At 37.9% G+C, this 24622-nt stretch overlaps 2 protein-coding genes across 2 annotated transcripts in view; one reads left to right on the top strand and one right to left on the bottom strand.

Annotated features, from left to right (window-relative positions):
• Positions 1 to 55: 55 nt before the first annotated feature.
• LOC131776153 (sodium/glucose cotransporter 4) lies at positions 56 to 14252 on the bottom strand. The gene is made up of 15 exons (XM_059092301.2): positions 14107 to 14252; positions 11946 to 12017; positions 11066 to 11170; positions 10397 to 10456; positions 9457 to 9561; positions 8555 to 8660; positions 7314 to 7394; positions 6269 to 6477; positions 5420 to 5555; positions 4819 to 4926; positions 4059 to 4209; positions 3158 to 3326; positions 2326 to 2541; positions 1547 to 1742; positions 56 to 1019 (listed from the first exon to the last, which is right to left on the bottom strand). Exons 1-15 carry the CDS (start codon positions 14200 to 14202, stop codon positions 802 to 804), a joined length of 2028 nt encoding a protein of 675 aa, XP_058948284.2. The 5' UTR covers positions 14203 to 14252; the 3' UTR covers positions 56 to 801.
• Positions 14253 to 21840: 7588 nt separating this feature from the next.
• Positions 21841 to 24622, top strand: part of LOC131776250 (uncharacterized) — a 4000-nt gene continuing 1218 nt past the window's right edge. The window contains exon 1 of the mRNA XM_066173162.1: positions 21841 to 24622. This exon is cut by the window's right edge and continues 1218 nt beyond it. Coding sequence (XP_066029259.1) covers positions 21940 to 24024 — 2085 coding nt within the window. The 5' untranslated portion in view covers positions 21841 to 21939 and the 3' untranslated portion in view covers positions 24025 to 24622.

Below are 24622 nucleotides of genomic sequence, written 5' to 3'. Positions count from 1 at the left end.
AAATAATTAGATTTGTGATTTATTTTACATAATTATCACAAATTACTGATCAAACTACCTCACAAAAAACTTTATTCACTCAGTTACCAAAAACCAAACATATACGTTTTACTATAGCGTATTAGTGGGTATTAGGAATTACATGATATAAATATATAATTCTGGACAAATCTAAGAAAATGACATATAATCTATTATACTGTATATAAAAATTTCAAAAACTATTTTCTCACTTAAACCTCGTTAAGCATTTTTGCCCAACATGGCCATCACTATCACATCTGGATAACGCATGAAATGTAACCGGAAACTATGAGCTCTAACGAATACTACTGTCACCAAAACCAAACCAGGTAACACACTGTCACTGCAGCTTCAGATCGTTTAGTGTTCAACGAAAAAGGACGTAAAACGAGCCGATCGACAAGATAAGAGAAACTGGTCACACCAGTTAAAACATGTTCAACTAAGGGTGTCAATACGTTTGAAAGTAGAACCATACGCAAGACGCGGAACTCTCTTAGTCAGGCTGTCCACGAAATTCGCACGAACTATCAAGCTACTTGGAATCTTATCACACATCTAAACCTTTTACTAGTAAATTATGCATTCAATTTTACTAAAAAACCGAAAAATGGCTTTTGTGCAAATTTTTTTTTAATTGCATTTCAACAATTGTACGATTTTTCTTCCGCGCTTGTAATAAAATGTGGTTAAAGGTGCCGGATACTCTTGGCAAACTAGCAAGTGATTTTGACCGGCTACCGAAATTTATTGACAACTCTGTCTACTGAAAAAAATTTAAATGGAAAAGAAAATGTAGAGGTAGAGCCCGACTGCAAGAATGATGACCACATTTATGTTGAGGAACGTTTCCGCTCTTGGATCTCGTTCAAGCGATGTGATCATGGCCAGCCGCTCGTGTTGTTCATGAGCTGCTTTCTTTGCTTCTTCTGTTCCAGCCTCGTAGCCGCAGAACCACGAGTACAAACGCTTTATTTTCGATTCTGGTGGATGCCCTGAAAGGCAAGATGAAATGTGAGGGCAGTAACAACAGTATACTAGGTAATAGTTAGATAATGAGCTCGAGATTTCTATAGCGTAATGGTTGGTGAGTGCTTGGCACAAATTGACACGAGAGAGTTTTCCTAATCTATGATTAGTCCCGAAAACTCATGCAACTCTCTCAACCAATCAGATGCAAAATTAATAGTAATCACAACTAAGTCAAGGCCATGTTCTCATCCGTGCTGCAGGCAGTTTGTTCTCTTCATGCAGATTGCTTTGAGTTTACGTTAACTCCCCTGATATTCCCTTTTTTTCATCAGATTGGCGTTGGTTGTACGACAGAAAGTGCTCTTGCTTGTTCAAATTTACAAACTGGTGGGAAAATTATGTTCTCGAGGGCGATAAGTAAAAATGTCAGGACCGCGTTTGGAAAAATAAAATTTATAGGTCGTTAATTCAAAGCTTTGAGTCAAAACATTGAAAGTGTAGCATCAAAAACAACAGCAATAGTAACTGACAACTTCAAGTGTTCACTCACTCGATGGTCTCAAAGTCACGGTCGGCGTTTCCTCAGTTGCTCCCTTCTCCTTGTCTTCATCTGCCTCTATCTCTTCCATTTCTATGTCATCCTCCTCAGGAATTTCTTGCTTTTCAATCTCCTCGTCCCTGGCTTCCTCCATGACGTCTGTGTCCGATGGCTTCTCGTGTAATGTCCACCAGGTCAACCGAGCAGTCTGAGGTTCAGTAACACTTAAGTTAGCAAGGCTTTACTTCGCTCTGTGATTGGTCCATAAAATGCGTGCAACTTTCTAAACCAATCAGATTCAAACAATCAACCAATCGCGACTTGGTCACTTGCGTTTTCCCGCGCTGTGAGAATTTTTTTTTTTATTTCTTTGAGTTCTAATCGGCTCCATAAGTTATTTTCCTTCGCTTCGGTTGGCTGGAAAGCACTCTTAATAAAAAAAAAAAAAGGCGCAAAAACATGCATGCTCGATTATTTTTTTCGTGGATATAATAGAAAGTAACTCTTTATGCAAAGGGGGTAGTGCTGTATGGCCAAAGGGCTATTCAACTTGTGACCCTGGCCCTGTTTTCTGAGAGCAAAGCTTCAAAATTTGAGCATATCCTTGCGCTAGTTGGAAATTATTACTTATCACTCAAATATTTCTCTTGCGTCTGGAGCAAAACATTTAGACCAAGTGCCGCGAAATTGGTGCGCAATTCAGTGCGCGGCTGAACAAAACTGACCATTTACGCATGACCCACGTTTGACCGCTGAGTTCAGTAAATGCATACACACACTGTTCTACTCACATTTCCTTCAGGCCTCGGCTTAGTGAAGTAACTGATCACCACAATAGTGATGACTGTGATCCAAAAGAGGATCAGTGCAAAGTACATGTAGTGAACCTTGGCTATGATGCCTGGTCGAGTGTCCTCTTCACCACAACGAGGCTCTAAGTGAGTGAAGTCCAGGATCATTCGTATTGCACCCACAATGAAGCCCACGATCATACCCCAGAATGCACCCTGAGATGTGCGCCAAAAGAAGAAATTACATAAGCAAGTAAATTAGTGAAGGGAATATCTCTTGTAGAAAGCTAAACACTGCCGCTGCTGCCTTGTAAATCTATTCCGCAAAACAGGTGCAAATATTTACGAGTAAAATTTCCCTACCACCCACTACTTCATTATACATGCAGTTCTTTGATGAAGGAAAACGAGGGCGAAAACAGTAGATTACCTTTGGGACTTATGCTTTGTTCTAGAATACAGTGGTATGGGGATATACGGAAATTCTTCCAATTTACTTCCTTCGGTCGAAAGAAAAGCTCCGCATACGAGTGAAGTGACACAGTTGTTTTTTTATGTTCAGACTAACTCAGAGTATTTATCCACTAATCACCTCTGTATAACTCGACAAGTAAGAAATTTTAAAAAGAATACCTTTCTTTCCTTGTTAACACTTTAAACCATTACATCAGTATACATATTCTCCATACTGTTATACATATATTTTACACATATTCTAAGGTGCTGACAAGGAGAATTTGTTTAACAATCAGTCACTCTTACGGTCAAAGGGTTAACTTGGTCCATCTTGTTGTGTTTGTGATGAAAAAAAAAGGCACGTACGATGACAAACCTTCTCCGTTGCCTTCGTCCAGAGGATGGAAATCAAATACAGGGCTGCTATTGGCGGGGAAAAATATGCACTGACAGCTTGGATGTAGATGAAAAGCTGACCTCCCTGTACACTCTGAACCACAGGGATCCACAAGATTCCTATTCCTGTCATTATTGCGACCATGATCCTATAAAATCACACAGATGTTTCGAATAAAGAAATGGCCGGCCCTATTCAAACTGCCGTTTAGGAGCCATCGGAATCGAGATCACAAAGAATCGAGTCTTTTTATAACGCGCAACTCTATCGAAAGTACGCTATTTTTCATGTAGAAAACGCTATTTTTCGTCGCGTAGCTTTCGACGGGTGAGCAAAATCCCACAAAAATTTGCTAGATTCTCTCCCAACATGAAACCTTACAACTCAGCTGATGGTAGCTGACGTGCCACTATGCTGCGGAGGTTGGAATCGGAAATGCTGGTGAGATATTAGCTGATTAACCTACGTTCAAAAATCCGAGAAGAAATCAAGTATCTACTTCAATTTCATAACACGCTAACGTACATACGCAATTTGATTGGTTCTTCCTTATGAAATATTCAAGGACAGACGCACAGATGATGTCATCATTAACAATACTGCTTCCTTATTATAAAAAAACAAATGGATTTCACGTCATTGTGCGTCTGTTCGACAACAGATCACAGAAGATGTCAAAATGTGGTAACAAGAACGGTGTCGGCAACTTTTCCAGAAGTGGCTTTCGATGATGTAGTAACTCGCTGTGCCTAACCCAACACGAGAGCCTGCTGGCAGGCTAAACAGCGGTAGAATGTCATACAGAGTCTTAAGGAAAATTTTAATAATTATTGATTAATTATTAATTGGTTAATTATTTCACGTAAGAAACCACTGTTACCTTCCCACAATCATGAGCTCCCTAACTGAGGCCTTTTTCCGAAACCTGCCGTACACATCAATGGTGAAGAGCGTACTGGCGCTGTTAAAGATTGAGGTCAAGTCACTCATCAAAGCAGCCATCATTACCGCCATCATCAATCCTTTGAGACCTAAAATGAAGAGAACACAATTCAAATTTTCATAGAAAATTTTTAAAATAATTTTAAGGCGATAGGGAGTATGACTTAAGGAAGACAATGACACACAGATAGGGTTTTGCAAAAACGTGTCCAGGAAATTTCATATTTAATCAGTAGAGGAGACCCTATCCATGCAGTTTCATTTTCGTTTCAAATCCTATTTTCCTTACTCAAAACTCACTATGGAGCGCCTTTCGATTGAGAATCCTTAAACCAAAACTAAAGCAATCACAAGGGCAATCAGAGTAAGGGAAACACCTCTAGGAGCCAAGAAGAACTTTAAGTAAAGGGGCACGAGTTTTCTGGACCAATCACATAAAGAAATAGCAAAAACAAAGCAATCCGACATCCAACACTCACTGAAAATTTCTCAAATACATTTCACAACAGGTACTGCATACCCTAGAGACCTATCTATCATTGCTGAAGTTCATCCTCAAGTTTCCCAAGCAAAAGGCAGAAGGAGTATCGTCATTCCCTCTGAATGGGATGCTAGCTCAGATTCCCCTCTAAAAAAGAATGATAAAAAAAACCCAACCACAGCATCTCTAAGGGCATTGATAGTCACCTGCAGCTTACCTGTTGGCAAGAGCTTGAGAACAAGCTCTGGGTATGCAATGTTGGTGCAGCCAACTTCACTTCCACAAATCTCCATGCACTTTTCTGGGACACTACATGCAACACGGTCTAGAGATACAACCAAAGCAGCAAATTGATAAGAAAAGCTGGAGAAATAATGACTTAGATAAATAAATTGATGTCATACCAGCCAATATTAAAAAAATTTAATAAATAGTCTGAAGAAACCTCAAATGTCAGAACAAGCTGCTGTTAAAATGAAGAAAATGTCTTGTTATAAAGATTCCTTTAAAAAACTAGGAAACAAGAACCAAAAACTGCAAACAAATACAAGCACCAAATATTGGATCAATTTCCCTGAAGGTGCCATTTTGGCTTGTATCACATTATATGGTTGCTGCTCTTCGCATCAAACAATAGCTATTTTGTTTGCATGAATCCTATGGGGATCAAATTCTCCTTGTCAATCCCACAGAAGATGTAACAAGAACAATGTGGAGAATATATACACTGATCTTATGGTGTAAAGTATTAGGAATGGATAAGTTCATTTAAACCCCCTCTCCTTATACCCTCTCCCACACATCTCCCCCTCCCTTACCTGGCGACAACACCCTGCTAATCATTCCTGGCATAACCAGGGTGAAGAGAGGCAAAATCTTAATGTAGCTAGCCAACAGGCAGGCTCCCTGGGCATGTGACAAACTTTTGGCAGCAAGAGCTCTTTGCACAATGACCTTGCATAATAGAAAACAAACAGCTAAATACTAAGCCAAAAGGTGGTTGTTTAAATTTGCACAACCTTTAAAAATTCTAAACTGTTGCAGGCATCCTGTTGGTGAAACAATGCAAAAAGTTAAATAGCACAATAGAAACAGCAGAGCAAAAAATGAGGGAGGTTTGACCCCACCCAAACCCTCTGCTTCTTCTGCCTAGAACATACTATAAAAAATACATGATGCATGAGATGTAGGCAAGACCTGGTTTGGCCCCCCATCTAGGTAAAACTCCCTGATAACAGCATTTCTGAACACAAAAGGTTAGGATTGGGACTCAATCCTGACAAATTTGTGGCTATAGAGATTCACCATTAAGGGCTGAACCTTGAACCTGTTTAGAAAAGAGGAAGCCAAAAATACCTATGATTTGCAGAAAACTTCCAGAGAATCCTTTAATAACAGGTATTAGGACTTGATTTGTTTTCTTCCACAATATTTGTCAACAAATTTTATTTTGCTTTGTACAGAGCAGAACAGGTTCAAAACCCATGCTCCTTCTATCGAAAAGTTCTATATTCACAATAGTCTCTTCAGTCTCTAGTAGGTGTTCAGAAAGTGCATAGAATCAGACACTAATTTATTGGCCTTAAACATTTCCTGCCTGAATATAAATAACTTCTACGCACTACTTAACATAACTTCTACTTTTATACAAGACACTCATAACAAACCTGGTCTGCACACCAATACCAAATTGAAGCAATTGTCTGTCCAAAAATGAATCCCGCCCAAGGCATGTCGGAGTTGACAGGATCTCGCAGCATGACAAAAGCATCTTCCCTTGGCCGGCCACAGCTGCTGTTTGAGTACAAAGTATCATTTGAGACTGCCATCATATATTTTTGCTTTAGACCATCATAACCACCAACTTCAGCAAATCCTAAAAACAAAACAAACACAAATTAACAAATTGGTTCTCTAGAATTCATAGTGATGTATAGGCAATGGCTTTCAAACCGATTACTTGGCCAGTTTCACTGGTGCCCTTAAGAGCTGATATCAAATTAACCCTCTTACTCTCATGAGTTACCAAGACAGAATTTCACCGTACAATTTTTATACAATGTCAAGCAGACTAGTGACAAGAATGAAGAAGGATATCAACAAGGGGATTACTAGTTGATCCAATACCAAATTCTCCTGACTAACAACATAAAATTTTATGGCAGAGAGAGAGGAGAATTACTAATGAGATCTTGGGAGTGATAGGGTTAAACTCAATATGATGGATGATGAAGCAAAAGCAACCCCATCTGCAGTTAAATAATGACTTTTAACTTTGAATCAACTTGGAGGCCATCTGAGCATCCTGCTGAAGTATTAGATCCAAAACTCTTCCATCCTTGGAGAAAAATCCCCAGGAACAGAAAACTCTCAAATTTTAAAAATAAAAGTTAAAAGTTTAAGATATAAAAAATTTTAAGCAATTTAAAACACCAGAGGTTCCAAGGAGGAGGAGGGGTACTTCCTCATAATAGGTGTACCCCTGAATGGGGTCACATTTTCAAGACTGGGTTGACCATGAAGGAGTTACATTCTCAATAGAATGGTATTTTTGAGATTTTGAGGGGTAAGAAGATTCTGGTGGGGAGGGATTATAAAATGGGAAGATTTAGGGTTAAAGATTGTTACCATTTAGTGCCAAAATTTTTAATCCTTGATAACAGTAAAAATGGTTTTCTTAGCCTTCTTTAGCCACAAGCAAAACAAAATTACCAAGTCCCATGACTGTCAATGATCCAGTAACCATGAGGAAAGTACAGAGAGTGTCTGTGTAGATCACTGCTGTCAGTCCACCTGTTAAAATACCAGAGAATAATTTGAGTGGGTTATTGCATTGTAACATCAAGTAAAGCAAATATACTTGCAGATGAGCTGCATTTCTAGCAAATGCAGACAAAAAGCCTGAGAAAATTCAGGCTTCAACGGAATTTGAACACTAGTTGTGGCAACATCCATCTAAGCTACCAAGCTATACACTACATTGAATGCGGGTTAACCCTTTAACTCCCAGGATCTGATTGTTTATTCTCTCCTCTAGCTACCACACATTTCCTTGTAAATTAGTGGTGAGAATTTGGTGTTAGATCAAGATAACAACAGTTGTTACTTCTACCTGAGTACTCTCACTACCTGTTTGCTGGATAATGTGTTGATATTTCAGGGAGAAGTTACATGCTAATCACCTCTAGGAGTTTAAGGGTTAAATCCAAAGCAGAAGTGAATAGTGGTAGATATCTACTGAGCAGTGAACAGAAGAGGTAAATATCCACCACTTTGAAGTGTGTATCACATAAAAACCACAAAATACGTTTTTTCTATCAATATACCAAAAAATGGTCAGAAATTAAGCTCTTGATGCATAATTTTTTTCTCTGCAGCCACTTAAAGGTGAGTGATACCTGCTAATCATTTCCAAATGAGCCAATTACCACATGCAAAAGCATTTATTTAGTCACCTGCATGATATATGCTAATTATCCATGTTATTTTTTTTTACTCCCAAAAGTGACCAGAAAGAAATTATCCTCACAATTCTGATAACTGTTGAAGCAGAAGGTCACGAGGAACAAGAAAAATATCCACTTGAGGAAATTATATGAAAATAAAACTAACTTCTCAGCACTAAATCGATAGAAAAGTATTTCAGGGAGCCCAAAGAATTGATATTTAGAACTAAGAGGTGAAAGGGTTAACATAATAAAAGACAGTTTTGTCAAAGTTATGTATGATCTCCTATACCAATGCAAACAAGTTTCTATCTCCTAAATGTAAGTTACAGATTTTTCCAATCAGGAAAGCATGGGAAAAAACTCAGAAGGTTGACAGCCTAATGGCCACTTAAAGCCTTCCTGTCTTTTCACAGGATACCCAGCCACTGATGAGTGGATCCATTACTCAACTCTTTCAGGTTACCCATCCCTTGGGACAAAAGAGCAAAAAAAAAAACCACTAACCTGTGAGAGTACAGAGACAAGTCATTCCCAGCATCAACAAAATGGCCAAATACAAGTTCCAACCAAGAGCCAAACGGATAAACAAGGCTCCAGAAAATAAATTAACCTGAAATCAAAGTAAGTGAAGTATTTTTATACCAGACATCCATCTGACTTTTATCTCACAGTTCACATCCTTTTCTTACCAGATGACTGAGAAGTTTTCAGATCATGTCAAAACTTTAAAAAGCTCTTGAACATGATTGGCCATGACACCAGCCCAATTTCAGTACTAATATGATAGTGTATTTGTCATGCTTGTAATTTGACAGTGTACAAGTTATGCCTGTAGAATTGGGCTGTATGCATCATGTGCAGGTGCTGTTGTCATGCATTTCACTGAGTTAACTGTTTTTCTTTCATGAAAATGTATAACCAACGGCTAGATTGTTTCTCAAATTTTGTTGATTTTTGTTCATTGATAACAATGCTAGTAGTATTTTTAAGAAAGTTTTTGTACATTAAGTGGTCAATCATGGCATAAAATGGAATTTTTTTAATTGCCTTTTATAATACCTCTTTACCATGGGACCTGTGCTTAGTGGTCAACCTGAATTTAGCAGTCACCTTGTCATTCCCCTAGGTGACAGCTTAATACAGGCTCAACTATATTACCATAACATATTTGGAAATCTTGGAGTCTTCTGGAGAAGAACCTTTTCATTAGCTTATTCAGCTTTTGCTGAGGAATCATGACCCCAGCAGAGTTTTATCCTCTTCATTTATAGCCCTATTCAAATTGTTCATTTAGTACAAGGCAAATTTCTAGACTCATCATTTCATCTAGCCTGCCTTTAAGATGAATACCTTAATTTATAAATGGAAAATTTAATTGAAGTATGGCAAAAATGACACCAACTTACAGATATCTTTGTGAAAATGTACAGAAGAAGAGATAAAACTGAAAGCCACATTCTAAGTCTTCTTCCTCCATAGCGACGGGAAATATATTCTGGAAGGGTACAGATCTGTACACAACAAAGAAAAAAAGATAACATCATGATGTAAGTAATTAACCCTTTGACCCCTCAGAGTTACTTAGCACCTAATTTCCTCTTATAGCATCATCCCTGAATCACACAAAGGTTGTGAGAATAAAGGAAATGATCACCAACTTAAGAGGCTCTTGATTGTCAAACAAATTCTCCTTGCCAGCACCTTAGGAAACATATGGAGAACACTAAGGAGAATATGGATACTGATGCATCAGGTTAACTGATACTAGTTAGTGAGTTCAGGCATGTCATTTATGGCAAATGACAAAAAAAGACTCAAATTTTGATCAATTTTCCTCTGATTCTTAAATAAACACTGAGGAAAAACTGCAAGAAATTGTTTGTTCATTGTTAATTTGAAGATCTTTACTCTTAAAAGCCGACAGTAACTAGTTCAGTTTTAACCATTTGTCATTTGCCAGTGTCTAACACAGCATCTCAAATTGTTGCTATTTATTAACCCTTTTGTATTGAAATTGTCGTCTCTTGTGTTGCCAGCATCAAGCAATTTTGAAAAGAAAAATGAAAATGACACATTCATTTCCTAATTAGTAATTCCTATTTAAAGCCATTTCATTCAGGGCATTTTCTAATATAATACTATGTTTGTATAAGAGGCCATTTCAAAGAATTCAGTTACAATGGAAGAAAGCCAAATACTATCAAAATATCTTGTTATGTGGCCAGAAAAAAATAATTAGCTATCATTGGTATTTAAAGATGTCAAAGCTTTTTCTTTTTAAGAGGAAAACTCCATACATCTTGACATAGTTGTTTGCTTAAGCAAAATTGTTTAATGAAAACTTACCCCACCAGCAATATAAACTGGTAGAAACACCCAGCCAAGCAACTGTAGAAGAATTATTGCCTAATAAAAGAACAAACAAAAATCAGAATCACTGGTCTCAACAACTCAGTCTACTCCAAGCCTTCAGATACTATATCTACCAACTTTTTTGGAGTCAAAGGTGAGAGACTTTCATCTTTGAAGTGTCTGCCATTTCATGGAGAGCTCATGCAGTTATATCAGATTATGCAAAAATATCTGCTGCACCTTGTCCTGTACAAGCAGAGGTTTTTGCTAATTCACAGCATTTTCCAGGACAGTCACACTGTCTCTAATCTTAATCCAACACAACACAACAAAGGCTCAATTGACAAACTAATTTTTTACATCAACAAAATGCTCAACTCCCATCTTTGCATATGAGGTTTTTTAACTGTTTGTTATTCATCAAAAAATCAAACAGCATAGAATTTTTAAAAAAATGACAAAATCCTGACAAACTCTTGGTTTTTGTTTGTTTATTTGTTTTTTTTTTTTTTGCTGTGGTGCAAGCTTATTTCCATTCCTACAAGGTACCAACCAATTCCATTGGGTATTGGTAATGAAACACCAGCAGTTATTCAGATATTACAACTCTATCCAAATCTCATCTGCTTAAATTAACAAATTAACTTTTGATAAACTATTTACATTGAACTCAAATGCTCCAACTCCAATTCCGCCAGCTGCTCCTGATCCTGCTAATCCAATAAAATGTTCACTGCCAATGTTACTTGCAAAAAGTGATGCACCAACCTATTTTCAAAACATATTTTCCATTAACATGATGTTAATCTCAACTGCCATTTGATAAAAGAATTATTACAGTTCACCACATATAGTCTTTGTTATCAACTCTTCCAAGCTGCCACTATTCTAGTGGCCATGGCAAGCAGAAAAAAAAAAGGATTGGAAATTGAATTTTTGGCAAAAGTAGCATAACATGGGGACCTGACTATTCAGTTTTCAAAAAGTGAGCCATAACATTTTAATTATTTAATTCTTATAATCTCCAGGTAAGTGAGATACACATTTCCATAAAACATATATTGATGCTTCAAGGATATAACACAAATTTATAGAAAATATGAAATTTAACCAAATCCAGAAAGGAGGCCTTCTGGGAGATCAACTTACCCACTTAAAACAAAAGTAGTTTAAAGGGGCTAAACCCCAAAAATCATACTAAAAGAGAACTAGTTGCCACTAAGATTATTCATAAATGTTTGTTAAAATATACATTCCTATTACAGGTCAAATGAATGCAAGAAAAAATGACAGAGAAACCCAATAACAACATGGAACAGGGTTTTATCCCTTTAACTCCCAAGAGTGACCAAGACAGAATTTCTCCTTACAATCTCAATACATTATCACACAGACAAGTGACAAGAATAAAGAAATAAATCAATCAGGGGATTATTAGTTTATCAAATACCAAATTCTCCAAACTAATATCATAAGGAACTTGGGAATGAAAGGTTTATCAATAAAAACCTTCTTTACAATGAAACAAGATAACTTTACATACTGGAAGCCAGGTCATAAATCGTCCAGCCAAGAAATAGCCACTGACAGTTCCACGGTTGGACTTGAACATAGCCTGTAAGAAATTATACAAATTATTGTGGTCATTGTGAACAGTGGCATTCACAAATAGATTTAATAGAAGTTATAAAATTTCAGCTGAAGGCATCCATAGTAAAAGGATGTTATCATTAGTTTTAAGCATAGGACGAAAAAAAAAGGACACTCTGCAAAAATTCAAACCTCTGCCCTTCTGATTTCTCAGTCTGATGCTCTAGCGAGTACCACTGTCCTCCGGGGATGAGATAAGAGATAAGATAAACTTTATTTATTTATTCACGGTGGCCCATTCAGCTACAAAGCTGGTATCTACATAAGCTTGGCTATAGTATATACTAAGTTAATATGTGATAAGCATCTCAGACAATTTTGAAATCAACAATATGTAATGCATAATATGAGCGTAACTAGGTAGTAAAATTTTAGCCAGTAATTGAATAAAGAAAGATGTTTTGTCACAGTTAGGGAGGGGAGAGAGAGGAAACATAAGAGTACCCTAGAAGGGCAACATAGTATATTGGCTGTAGCTTGGACAGTGGTAGAGCATTTGACAAGGAAATTTTAAGGATCCTTGTTGGGCACTTGTTGCTATCCTATATGAGTGACAAACAAGAACATCTTTACTGACCAACAAGGTAAAATAGTGAATACTTAGAGCTTATTGTTCCCCATCACTTATGTTTTAGTATTGGACTGTCATTGATTAACACAATGTGAGTATGTTACTACCAGGAAACCATGTAATTGATAAAGAAGGTCTATTTGTTTTAATAAATCAATCTGAGAGAAACTTATGCATAACATAATTGATCAAAGGATCTGCATCATTAGTTCTTGAATGCAAATTTCAAACGCAGGCATCCTCCAAGTATGTGCTTGAGTAATTACTGTCTGGATTAATTACAAAAAATTCACAGAGACTCATGAACAATCAGTTCAGGTTTGTGTCCAGGCTTTACTAAAAGAATGTATCTAGTTTTCTGTTTTGCTTTACAGTAAACCACATTAGAACCAGTGTTCAGTGTTAATTGGAAAACTGTGTGAAAATCATGGGTTGATTTTCGCGAAGTGTTAAAATGTTTTCACATGATTTTCAAATATTTTTTCACATGCCTTTCACGTAGCAGATTTCACACGATTGTCGACTGTCATGCAATCGCCTCATATCTCGTTATTCTAAAGAACCAAACATATTCGTTAACGTCAGACGCTTTTTCTGTGTCAAAGTTTATGCACAAAATTTGCGTGTGGAGCCCTCACCCAAGTGATAAACTTTTTTCTTTTTTTATTGAGTTCTTCCCAAACAGCAACTTAATATTTGTTTTTAAATTAGCACACTCGACAAAACAAAAGATTACAGGGAAATAATACACAAGTATTAATGTTACCAGCCGCAACAGCGGAAATAGCATTGTTCGCTAACTACGACTTATTATCGATGAAACGTACGATAAATATTAGAGTTAAGGAATATCTAAAACCAACAGGTGCTTTGGAAATTTTGTTATCAAATAAATATGAAATAGAGAGGTAATCACATGAATAATCAAACATTCTTAATTCATGAGATTATGTCTAACCCGCCGATATTGTAAATCTCCGATGAAAGGAATTCGCTCTCAACTTAAATTGGTTAAATGTGTAAACATTTGAGACCACGCGTTTGCAATTTCCTTGTGTTTAAAAGTGTATCAGTGATCTAGTCGGAATTTCGTTAAGATTTGAGAGACCCGTCTGCAGTAAGGCAAACTCAGAAATAGTTGTCACCTCTGAAAGCGCAAGGTGTACGATGTTTAGCGAGATCATAAAAACCAAACAAGTTAATTACTGTTATCATTATTATTCTTTCCGGCCGAGAACACGCTAAAAGCCCGTCAACAAAGGTGGAAATTGCCGAGATATTAATGCCACTAAATTGCAGTTTTAGCTGTTCAAACCTACAAAATAATTCGAAGCTGTGACATTCATACCCAATCGAGCCGACTTTGAAATGAACAAAGCACAGGCGAGCTGGGTGTTGGGCCAAAGAAGCAGCTGAACACAGGCTTCGCTAAGCTCAGCTTGACTCAAAAGATAAACAGCAAACTGAATTGAGGAATACTCACGAAAAGTCCAACACCAAGTATGACAATAAAATACAGCACAACTATCACAATGTCCCATGCCTCCAGTCCGGGCGGTTTGTATTGAGTTTCAGCCATAATTAACACCACCCAGCTTCGCCTTAGACGCAACCCACACTGGTGTTAGATGAATGATCATGCCAATGTCACTCTTTTGTTTTAATTTTTCGCAGGATTACGAAGTCACGGAATAACAACGTTGATTGGTCAACAATTGTAAACTGGTGCCATAAATGTGTGTTCTGATTGGTTCCCGGAAAAAAAGCTTTAGATTGGTGTCTGGTTCCTAACAAAACTAGTTAGCGCAAGTAGATCGCGGGGCAGGAAGACGTTGTCTACGCTCTTGATTTACTGAGCTGTGTTCTTCTTATTGTTTACTGAATCATCGTCACAATGGAACCAGGTATTTTTCGACATAATTTGCTTTTAACAATTATTGGAGAGTCAATTTTTCTGACAATAAGTATGGACTAGTGCTCATAATGAATGCGGCTTCGATGTAAAGATCTGAGACTCGAAGTGTGTTTGAAAATCTTCAAGGCTCGTTAGTTTTAAAGGATGGCCTGCTACAATATATCGATCACGGAAAGATTTCCATATAAGCCCATACATCCAGAAAAAAACCGTAGTCCCAAAGCTAATCTATCGTTTTCGCCATCGTTTTGATTCTCCTTGAGCTGTATGCTTAATGAAGCATGGGCCTGTGCAGAAATGTTACCACAGTCACGCAATTCTCCATGTTTCTCTTCGTCATAAGGGCACAAAACAACGCTGAATCTTACTTCGTGAGATTCACTCATTTGTTCAAAAACAGATTGCTCGAGATCTAAGGGATTGGTGGATAGTTCAATCCTTCTCGTGGTGGACATAGAATTCGAAAAGAACAATGCGCTTTCTAGCAACGCTGTTACTTACTTGGCGTAGCAGGGCACGGTCTCAAAATGAAGAGAAAAAATGCCCGGCAGTCAGAAATTTTCACATAATTTCCTCTGAGGGGTCTTTCAAACTTCTTAAGAATATGAAATGTTTGTTGAGAAATGTCAAGTTATTCAAAAAGAAAATTAAGTTGGTTTTCTTTAGCAGACAAATTCTCTAAGCCTATGCATACTATAGTATCGCTTGGTTGTCGACACTTGGAAATTCTACGCTTCTGACCAGACAACCGGGCACGGTTTTAAACGGACTAAATGCCCGGCAGTCAGAAATTTTCACCAAAAGGCCATCGACAATTGATCTAAGAACAAACTTGACATGGTTGGAAATTATTCCGGGTCTTGAGAAATGAGTCAGTCTTAGAGAAGGTTTCCTGCTCTTCAGACTGTGCGCCACTCAGCTTGGTTTTGAGATGACGTCGCCATTTGACCCTGATTCCAAGGATACAATGAAGGTTTCATTTTTCAAGAAGTTCCTCTTTGAAAAATACATTTCTTGCATGTTAAACCGTGGAAACGCCAAAGGAAATTATCGAAAGAACTTTTAAGCGAAAAAAAGGGAAAAAAGCCGGTGTCAGTATGTCAGTCCATATTGGGTACGCGTTCATCACTTTTAGTAACGCTTCAATGTAGTGAAGAATAGATAGTACGTTTTGGCGAAGGGTGTGATCATCAAACCATTTTGAGGATGCATGATGGCACTGTAGCTGAGTTGAAAAAATGAACCTTAAACCAGCAAAACGTGAATTAGACTGTTCCGTATAATTGATGTGATGCCAAAAAAGGGAAGAAAACATTCCTCTGCTTCATTTTTTTCAATGCTTCAATTGTTTTTGTGTATGTGTGCGAAAGGTTTGACGAGAAAAATGGTACGAGCACTGCCTAGAAACTGTTAGATCTTGTCGTTCAAGGTTCATGCTTTTTTAAGGATTCAACGTTTTTGCAATTAAATATGAACATAATTCATATAACACACAATACACATAACTGGTAACACTTTATTTTACTCCTTCGAAAAGCTAACACTTTTGGGGTCTTTTACAATTCGCTGAGGAGGCTTATTTACCTTTTGAAACCTCTAACATGATCTTCAACTCAGAGTTTCACTTACTTGCCAGCACAACAACAGTTTCTTTAGAAGCTGGTAACTAAGCTTATTTGACTTGTTGCCCTCTGCGACCCGTGCTGAATATTTCCTTTCCAGATCGCTCCCATTTGCCTAACGAAAAGCTACCTGAAGTACATGACGTCGACCCTGAAGAAACGGACGAAGTAGTAACATTGGGAGAGCATAAGTTAACTGATTTCTCCACAGCAGTTTTCTTCAATGAAATAAATTTTGATTGATTTCTTTACCTCCAAGCTCGAAGTCTACTTCTTCATATAAGGGCTGATGAATAACTTTAATTTCATTTCCAATGTCTTCTTGAGGATGAGGTTCATACTTATTTCGCCGCTGCGCCGCAGATTAACTCGAACATGAATCCAAACTCGAGTATGCCTTGTTGAAGAGAGCGATAGAAAATAAGCTCAAAAAATAGCTCTATGGCAGCCTCTGCCGCAAAGGCCGAGTGATTGACGTAATTTCGAGAGTTGGCGTTGATACAGAAGGTAGGTTTCTAAAGAAATTGCGGTGCTGCGTTGATGGGAGAGTAGAACCTGGTAATTTGATATTATCAGCTGAGTTAATGACGTAAATCGGCCACCGCAAAGAGTTTCAAAGTTTGCGTTTCGACCGTCAGCCCTTCTTTCGCCCTTTGTTGGCGTTAAAAGTCGAACTTGAGGTTTTGTGATCCACAACGTCTGGTGCAGCTTCAGAGTATCTTCTTCAGAAGTGAGTGATGTAGCGTCATCCGTTTTCGAAGCACTGTCTGTGATCCTTGAAAAGGGTCAAAAGTTGAAAGTTCAGCAACTCAAAGATAAACAAGATCAAGTTGTAAATTACGGCGAGCTTTTCTCGGTGGAGGAAATTTTCCCCGTCGGGAGTTTCGTGGAAAATAAAATAGGACTTATTAATGAGTTTTACTTTAACATCAAGTTAAACGTGGGAGAATTGACCTTAAATGAGGGATGTAGACCAGGACGCGTTCGAGTAACGTTTGAGAGTAACCGGCAAGTATGGCTTAAAAATCTTGGTGATATGTTAACAGAAATGATTGCAGCAGCGGTACAAACAAAGACAGATGATGAAAACGAAATAGTTAGGGAATCAGGTACGCTGCTCATCAAGGCGGGTAGGCTTTTTCTTCAATTGTAGTGGAAAGGCGCAAACCAAAACGAATTTAACATTATAGTTGATGTCATGCCAGCAATTCCATGTACTGAGAAGTTCATTGCAGAACTTGCTGAGAACGAAAACTTTCCGTCAAATTTCTACAACTTGATTAAAGAACACCCTTGCTACCTTGTACCAACATCTTGTTCACCAGATTGTCAAAAATGTTCCCACGTGTCCTTTGCTCAGGCTGAGCTTTGTCTGATAAAATCCTTAGATGAATGCCATCGCCTTTGTTACAGAACATTGAAATATTTGCTTCTCGATCACATTTTGAACTCTTACCAGATAAAGATGGCCAGCTTACACCATGCTTACGTCCAGAAATTTAAAACACCCTTTGTGGATCTCGGTCGGATAGACCCAAAATGTATTTTAGATGATCTTGGTTATCTCTTGAGCAATTACTTGGAATTACCTACCTTCTTTTCACACTACTGTTGTGTTATCACAAAAGATGGAGAAGGAACACAAGCTTATTTGGATTATCTCGCAGACGCGACTGATCTTGACCTATCGACGTTACCACTCGTAGATATGGAAGTGCGATATTCGTACAAGAACTATGATTGGCTAGACATGTTTGCATGGCTTGAATTCCAAAAGCGTTGCCTCTTATTGCTGATGGAGGTGCTTCTTCACGTGGCAAAATTCTCACCTCATAAAAAATCGTTTCCTTACTTCCATAGAGCCCTTACAGCATTTTTGAGAAACAACACCGGAGGAATTTGGCATGAAGGGAAAAAAACATCACGTACGTGTTACGGGAAGGCCTACAGCTAGAGAATGGGTCGACATCATACCACACTTTTCTTCTAGGTTCTTCATCCCTGCCTTCTAACTGATCCTGGAGGAAATCAAAGCAATCATTCCGAATGCAGAACTTAGTTATAGACGTTTTGTTGGGTCGGCCTTTCCTATCCGGTTATGTGCGCCCTGCCCAGTTATGGGATACTCCCAAGCTTCTGTGGGATCTTGACTGTTTTGCAAAGGTAATCTTGTGATACGAATGGGAGCAATGTGCTATTTCGCTGGGTTAGAGGGAAAGTCCTGGGTACCCGTTGCATTTGGCAAGATGCCCCTCATTGAATCGCGCGAGGCCATCGAGCACGGTCTCAAATAGACTAAATGCCCGGTATTAAGAAATTTTTACTAAAATGCCACTAAATGGTTCCTTGAATCTTCTAAAGCTAGAAAGAGAATCAGATATTTGTTTAGAAACGTCAAGTGATTCCAAAAGTTAATTTGGTTTTTAGTGGAAAAATTATCCGAGCTTGAACGTTCTGGAATGTTTATGTGTTTTAGTATGTTACGGAAAAACCAACATTACTAAACAAACATTGAATATACTAAAGAAGTTTGTATGAGGTTTTCAGTGGCATTTTTGTGAAAATTTCTGACTGCCTGGCATTTAGTCCTTTTGAGACCGTGCCCAGTAGTCTGATCAGAAGTGTAAGTGTCAACAATCAAGCGATATATATCACGAAGCCCTGTTCAAACGGTCATGATCGTTGATGATAATTTGCGATAGTTTCAACTTCCATTTAGTATCATTGACTATCTTGTTTGCGTTCAAACGGTTCATGATATTTTCTGTTAGTTGCCAAAATCACGCATCGGGTTCGCGTAATCGGTTAACAAATATGGCGCGCGCTGAGGTCAGCAAAGTTCGGGGCATTTGAAATTTTAATGAAGAAGTTGCGTGTGGAAGATGCTGAAGCCTACGAGGAGATGATGTGAATGGACTACGAGATATTTTACGAATTTTTTTACGGTTACTTCAGTCATTTTACCATTTGCCATTTCGGTTTGAGCCTGTTTTTGGCAAAACTGCTGATCATCCGCCCGTTCAAACAGCAAAAATATTTCATCGACTATCAGGTCGAATTTGAAAATGTCCAAACTACATGGTTGTTGGTGATAGTCGATGATAGTTCTTGTTTAAATACGCCTGATAGTTGAAACTATCATAAAAAATTATGACCGTTTGTACGGGGCTTAACACTGAAACTGTAATCTTCTCCTCCTCCCCTCTCCCCTTTAGACATTTTTTACAACCACACATGCCGTGCGCCATATGAGAAATTTAGCCAATCACAGTCACAGATTTTGAACTTGAAATTGCAAATTGAAGTAGACAGTTTCATGTACTCTTGTTGTTTTTTAAGAGTTTATTTTAGTTTTTTAACTTTTTAATCTCAAATTGGTCACTTTTTTAACATGAAGTAATATCTTTCTAAGTCTTCATTTGCGGTAAAATGTGGTAAATCTCTATTAACGATTTCACGGGTGAAACTGTTATACGCTTATGACACCAAGCTGTATAAAAACGTCAGCTCCGTCAGCGATTGCCTGTCTCTGCTGACCACTCTAGCGAACTTGAATGACTGGTCAAAGAGAAATAACATCAACTTCAACACCTCGAAATGCAAAACGCTTAGAAAACCCCCTTGATTCACGAGTACACTCTAGATAACACACAACTTGTGCGAGTGTCCACGGAAAAAGGTTTAGAAGTTACAATTACGAGTACGTTGTCTTGGCCCTCTCATATACACCATCACCACTAAAACCAACAAGCTCCTTAGGCTTCTAAAGTGGACATGTCCCTTACTAACTGACGTGTCTACCCGGTGCACGCTATACTTATCGCTAGACAAGTCACAACTCTGCTACGCTACTCAAGTCTGGTCGCCTGCCCAGCCAAATTGAGTGACCAATGTACTTGTCGACGAAACATCGCTTTTAAGAACTTTCCTTACGGTGATGTATTAGGTAGTGAAGGAAGAAAAGCGCTGAATGCTTGTGTGAAAGTCAAGATTTATGGCACAAATCGAGCGAGTGCAGCGGCGCGCTACCAGATGTATCTTACAAACCCGGATTGGCGAGATGTCAGTATAGAGATAGACTTAATACCCCGAACTTACTCTCTCTTACCTACGACAGAGAACTGAAAGACCTGGTATTCTTTTACAAGTGCTTATTTAATCATACTCACCCTAATGTACATAGTTTCACAAACTTTATTTCTCACGGCCGTACTAGACCAAGTAACCCCTTAAATTTAAAAGCACTAATCAGTAAAACGAGCACTTTTCAGGCCTCCTACTTTAATCGCATTGTGAAACTTTGGAATTAATCTTGTTCACTGCTCCTTCTTCTAGTTTTTCGAGTCCGCTCTCCTTCCAGCTTTTAGTTAAACAAACACTTTTTGACCACCTGAGAACGTCCTTTGACATTGACTGGCCCTGCACGTGGACACTAGTTAAAACTTGCTCGTATCACAAGCTATAGGTGCAGCTGACAACACACAAACTTGTTGTATAATTTAGATTTCTTGTGTTTTATTGTATTTTAGTTACAGGGCGGTGCCCCGCATGGGACACCGGTCCCGTTCGCACCTGCCCTTTTGGGTTAGAACTATTTTTGTTCCCATCTTTATTTATTTATTTTTGTCTCTATGTAATATGTTTTTGTAGTTAGTACTATGTTATAAACCTAATAAATATATGACTTTCATATATTCTTAACCAAACCTAATAAAGTTGTAAAAAAAAAATAAATAAATAATTTGACAATTTCATTACGTCTTTTATCACGGAGTTGGATTTCATAGCTCTAGCTTCTTTTTTGAAAAAAAAAAAGTTTTACACCCCACTTGTAGTTATAGTTGTACACTCTAGGTAGAGCATAACGTGACATCCTAAAGAACTTCGCTCTGACGAATGACCAACGCTCGAAACGTCAGCTTTAGAAACTCCTTATGATGGCCAATTTGCATTTTCCAACTCAGTTTGTCTTGTAATACCCCTCAACCGACGTAGCACCTCAGTTTGTTTAGAAACTTAAGACCTTTCCGCACAGGCGAAAAAGTTGTTTATTTAGACAAATTTTCTGTCATTACCAACATTTTACAAGTGCAGATGGTTTGTCGCGACTTGAAAAATTTTGGCCGAAGCGGACAAATCTTAAAACGCACCGTCGACAAAATTTGTCCGGGTAAAAACTGGACAAAGTCGACTAAATAAACAAAACCGTGATAAACTTGTCAATCATTTGTCGTAAAAACTACGACCAGCTTGTAATTGAACTGAAATTAGTTTACTAGAGAGGCAAAAATTGTCATTTGTTGCAAAACTCGGGGATTCTAAAATTTTATCACGACTAAGGATAAATCCTGTAAACTGGAGGTGGAATCCCATGCCAAACTATATTGGCCGGTCTTGTGAACAGATCAGGCGCTGACAGAATTTGATGGCTTTAAATTTTTTTTCATGCGGATACAACAGACGAAACAAAAATCTGTCATAACAAAACTTGTCTTTTGATTTTGTCGGACAACTCTAGTTTTGTCCGCTAGTGCGGAAAGCTCAGGCCCTTACTCACTTTATCCTGAAGCACAGTTGCAAAGGAGTATCGGTGCCTACCTGGGATGTTCCTGGGAATGAAGGGCGTTTAAATTGCGCGGCTACCAAGGAATTGCATCATTTCTTGGAGGAAGATGAGAAAGGAAAGTGCGTGCGATGGTAAATACTAATCTGCGATCTGGCAATTGCCAAAAGTAAACGAAGGCGATCAGGCCTTCATTCTTTCGCAAGCCTAGCCAAAATGAGTGACTATTGCACTTGTCGACCAAACATCGCCTTTAACAACTTTCCTTTCGGTGATGTGTTGGGTAGTGAAGGAAGAAAAGCGCTGAATGCCTGTGTGAAAGTCAAGATTTACGGCAAACCCGAAGTTCGGAGATATGACGTATTCTCAGCGCGGGAGCGATTTTGCCGTTGTTATGTTAGGCAAAAGGGACTAAATTCACTAGATGTCGACAACGAATTTGAAATAACGTTAAATACTGATGAAAATACGAAAACTTACAATATCGTTGCTATTCACAACGCACTTGTTAAGTTTGATAACATGCCTTACGTCGAGATATACCCAAAATTAGGAACCGGCTCTGATGAGATAAAAAAGTTGATTGACAAAAGGAGAGCTGACGTGAAAAAAGAGTGGAATGAAGCTAAAGCTAATCCAGATGGAAGACAGAAATATTCTTTGGCTGTTGCCCAGCGCCGAGTTAAAGATTGTTATGCAGGAAACTTTCCATCGAACAAATGGTTGTTGCACCCTTCTAGCTTTAAGGAATCTTTCAGCATCAAGGACATTTATGATTCAGTGCAGCACAGAGATGGAAGGATTCTGGAAACATGCTGTTATCAGAATAGAGACGTGTACGAGCAAATCAGTGAACTCAGAGCTGATGTTGAAACCAAGTATAACGAATCTGCTGCTTCTACTGGAACTCTCCACAAATATACCAAAGAAGAAGCACAACAACTTTTGCAAAAATGTTACTCTGGTAGAGATGGCCCCCCAAAAGAACGTAACGGAAAAGTTTTTTATGGTTGTGACATATGTGGAATTAAACCTTTGGTGTGTATTTTTGAAATTCATGATGCTCTTTGCAAATATGACGATGAAATGCAGCAGTTTCACAAATATCCTGAACAAGGACCTGGATCTGATGAACTAAAGAGATCAATTGATGCACACAGAGCTGACTTGAAAGAGGAGTACGAGAACTTTCGTAAGGATGGTGAATCCAGGCCACCAGCTTGCAAGTATTCATATAGTGAGGCGAAACGTCGAGTTGGAGATTGTTATGCCAGTACCGGTCCTGGCATTGTTGACTTATTTCTCCAAAAGAAAGATCAGGTTGGAATGCCAAGGATTTACCAAACTTTTGATATATTTGACATAAAAACATCTCTAGATTATTTTGACACAAAATTGTTTCTGGAAAAGTATCCAGACAAAGGACATATTACTGATGAATTAAAAAGAGAGATTGAAGAAAACAGAGCTAGCATTGCACATGAGTACAAGGAAGCCACAGCTATTGATGAAATTGAGCATGGCTCTGGATTTATCATCCAAGATCACTTTGTACTCACTAACAGGCATGTGATTGATACCTATCTAGATGATGAACATAGTTATGAAATTCGCTTTTCCAATGAATCCATTGGTGAACTGTCATGCAAGGTTGCTCATGTTGATCCAGGTAAAGATTTGGCATTACTGTATTGTCCAGATCTTAATTTACAAGAAAGTGGAATTTGTCCATTGCAGTTGTCAACCCAGCCATTGCTGCCAGGAATGCAGATATTTTCTTTTGGTTATCCCATGAGTCACACTGAAGAAACTGCTCTTTTTGTGAATGGAAATGTTTCTGGTTCAAAGAGGACCTTATCAGGCCATTCAAAGGCAGTATTGAACTGCTCACTGAATTCTGGCAATTCAGGGGGTCCAGTTCTGTCTTGGGTAGATGGTGAGGTAAGGGTAGTTGGCATTGCAACTCAGAAACATTTCAAAGAGATTTTAACACTGGATGAAATTAATACAATTGAAGATATTAGAGAATCATTGCAAACCCACACCATTTCTGATGTGCAAGAACGTGATGTAAATTACCTCTCTCATGGATTCTTTCCTAGAGGAATCCCCACTTCCTGTCATATTTCACTGCATCTGCTGACATTAAAACTGTACGATGCTTTGGAAACACATTCTCAATTCAATTTAAGTAATGCATTACCTGGAGATTTGGTGGTTGAGTTTATCAAAAACTTCATCCCTGAATGCAATGGAGAGCGTAAAGAAGAGTTGATCAAGGTTGTTGAATTGTCTCATTGAATCAATCAAACATTTGATATTCAATTTGGATCCTTTATGATTGCATATCTAAGTTTTTTTAAGATTGTTGTTGTGGAACATATTTTGTAGTAAAAAATGAGAAACACTTTTTTAGGAGTATTAACTTTCCAGAAATGCCTGTATTGTTAACAGGCCCTGCTACTGTTAATGGTTCATAATTATTATTTGCATTTGGTTAAGTTTGTTAATTTTTTAATAATTGTCTCTCTCAAAGATAAATTAGGTTAAACTAGGTTTATTATATTATTATGTTTATTATTATTATTATATTATTATTAGGTTTAACTCCTGTGAGTGACCAAGACAGAATTTCTCCTTACAATATCAATACAAAATCAATCAAACAAGTGATGAGAATAACAAAAAATATCAATCAGGTAATTAGAAGTTGATCCAATACTAAATTCTCCAATCTAAAATTGCAAGAACTGTATGGCAGACAGTAAAGAGAATTACTAATGAGATCTAGGGAGTTAAAGGGTTAAGCAATAATGAACCGTATGAAGAAACTATGAACTTTGTGATAATGGATTATCATTTTTCATGCTGATTTTCTTAAACTATTATCAATTTAGAG

Source organism: Pocillopora verrucosa, chromosome 10, assembly GCF_036669915.1.
Source record: "Pocillopora verrucosa isolate sample1 chromosome 10, ASM3666991v2, whole genome shotgun sequence".
NCBI lineage: Eukaryota > Metazoa > Cnidaria > Anthozoa > Scleractinia > Pocilloporidae > Pocillopora > Pocillopora verrucosa.
Note: the sequence above shows the minus strand (reverse complement) of the source record. Positions and strands in the feature narration are given on the sequence as shown.

Bases quoted from the DNA above. Each gene is read 5' to 3' on its own strand.
- LOC131776153 (XM_059092301.2), bottom strand. From the start codon at position 14,202: ATGGCTGAAACTCAATACAAACCGCCCGGACTGGAGGCATGGGACATT. The intron at 6,478-7,313 runs GTAATTTTGTTT...TTTTGTTTTTAG, and splicing joins ATTGACAGTCATGGGACTTG to GATTTGCTGAAGTTGGTGGT. The intron at 1,743-2,325 runs GTGAGTAGAACA...ACTGAACCTCAG, and splicing joins AGCCGAGGCCTGAAGGAAAT to ACTGCTCGGTTGACCTGGTG.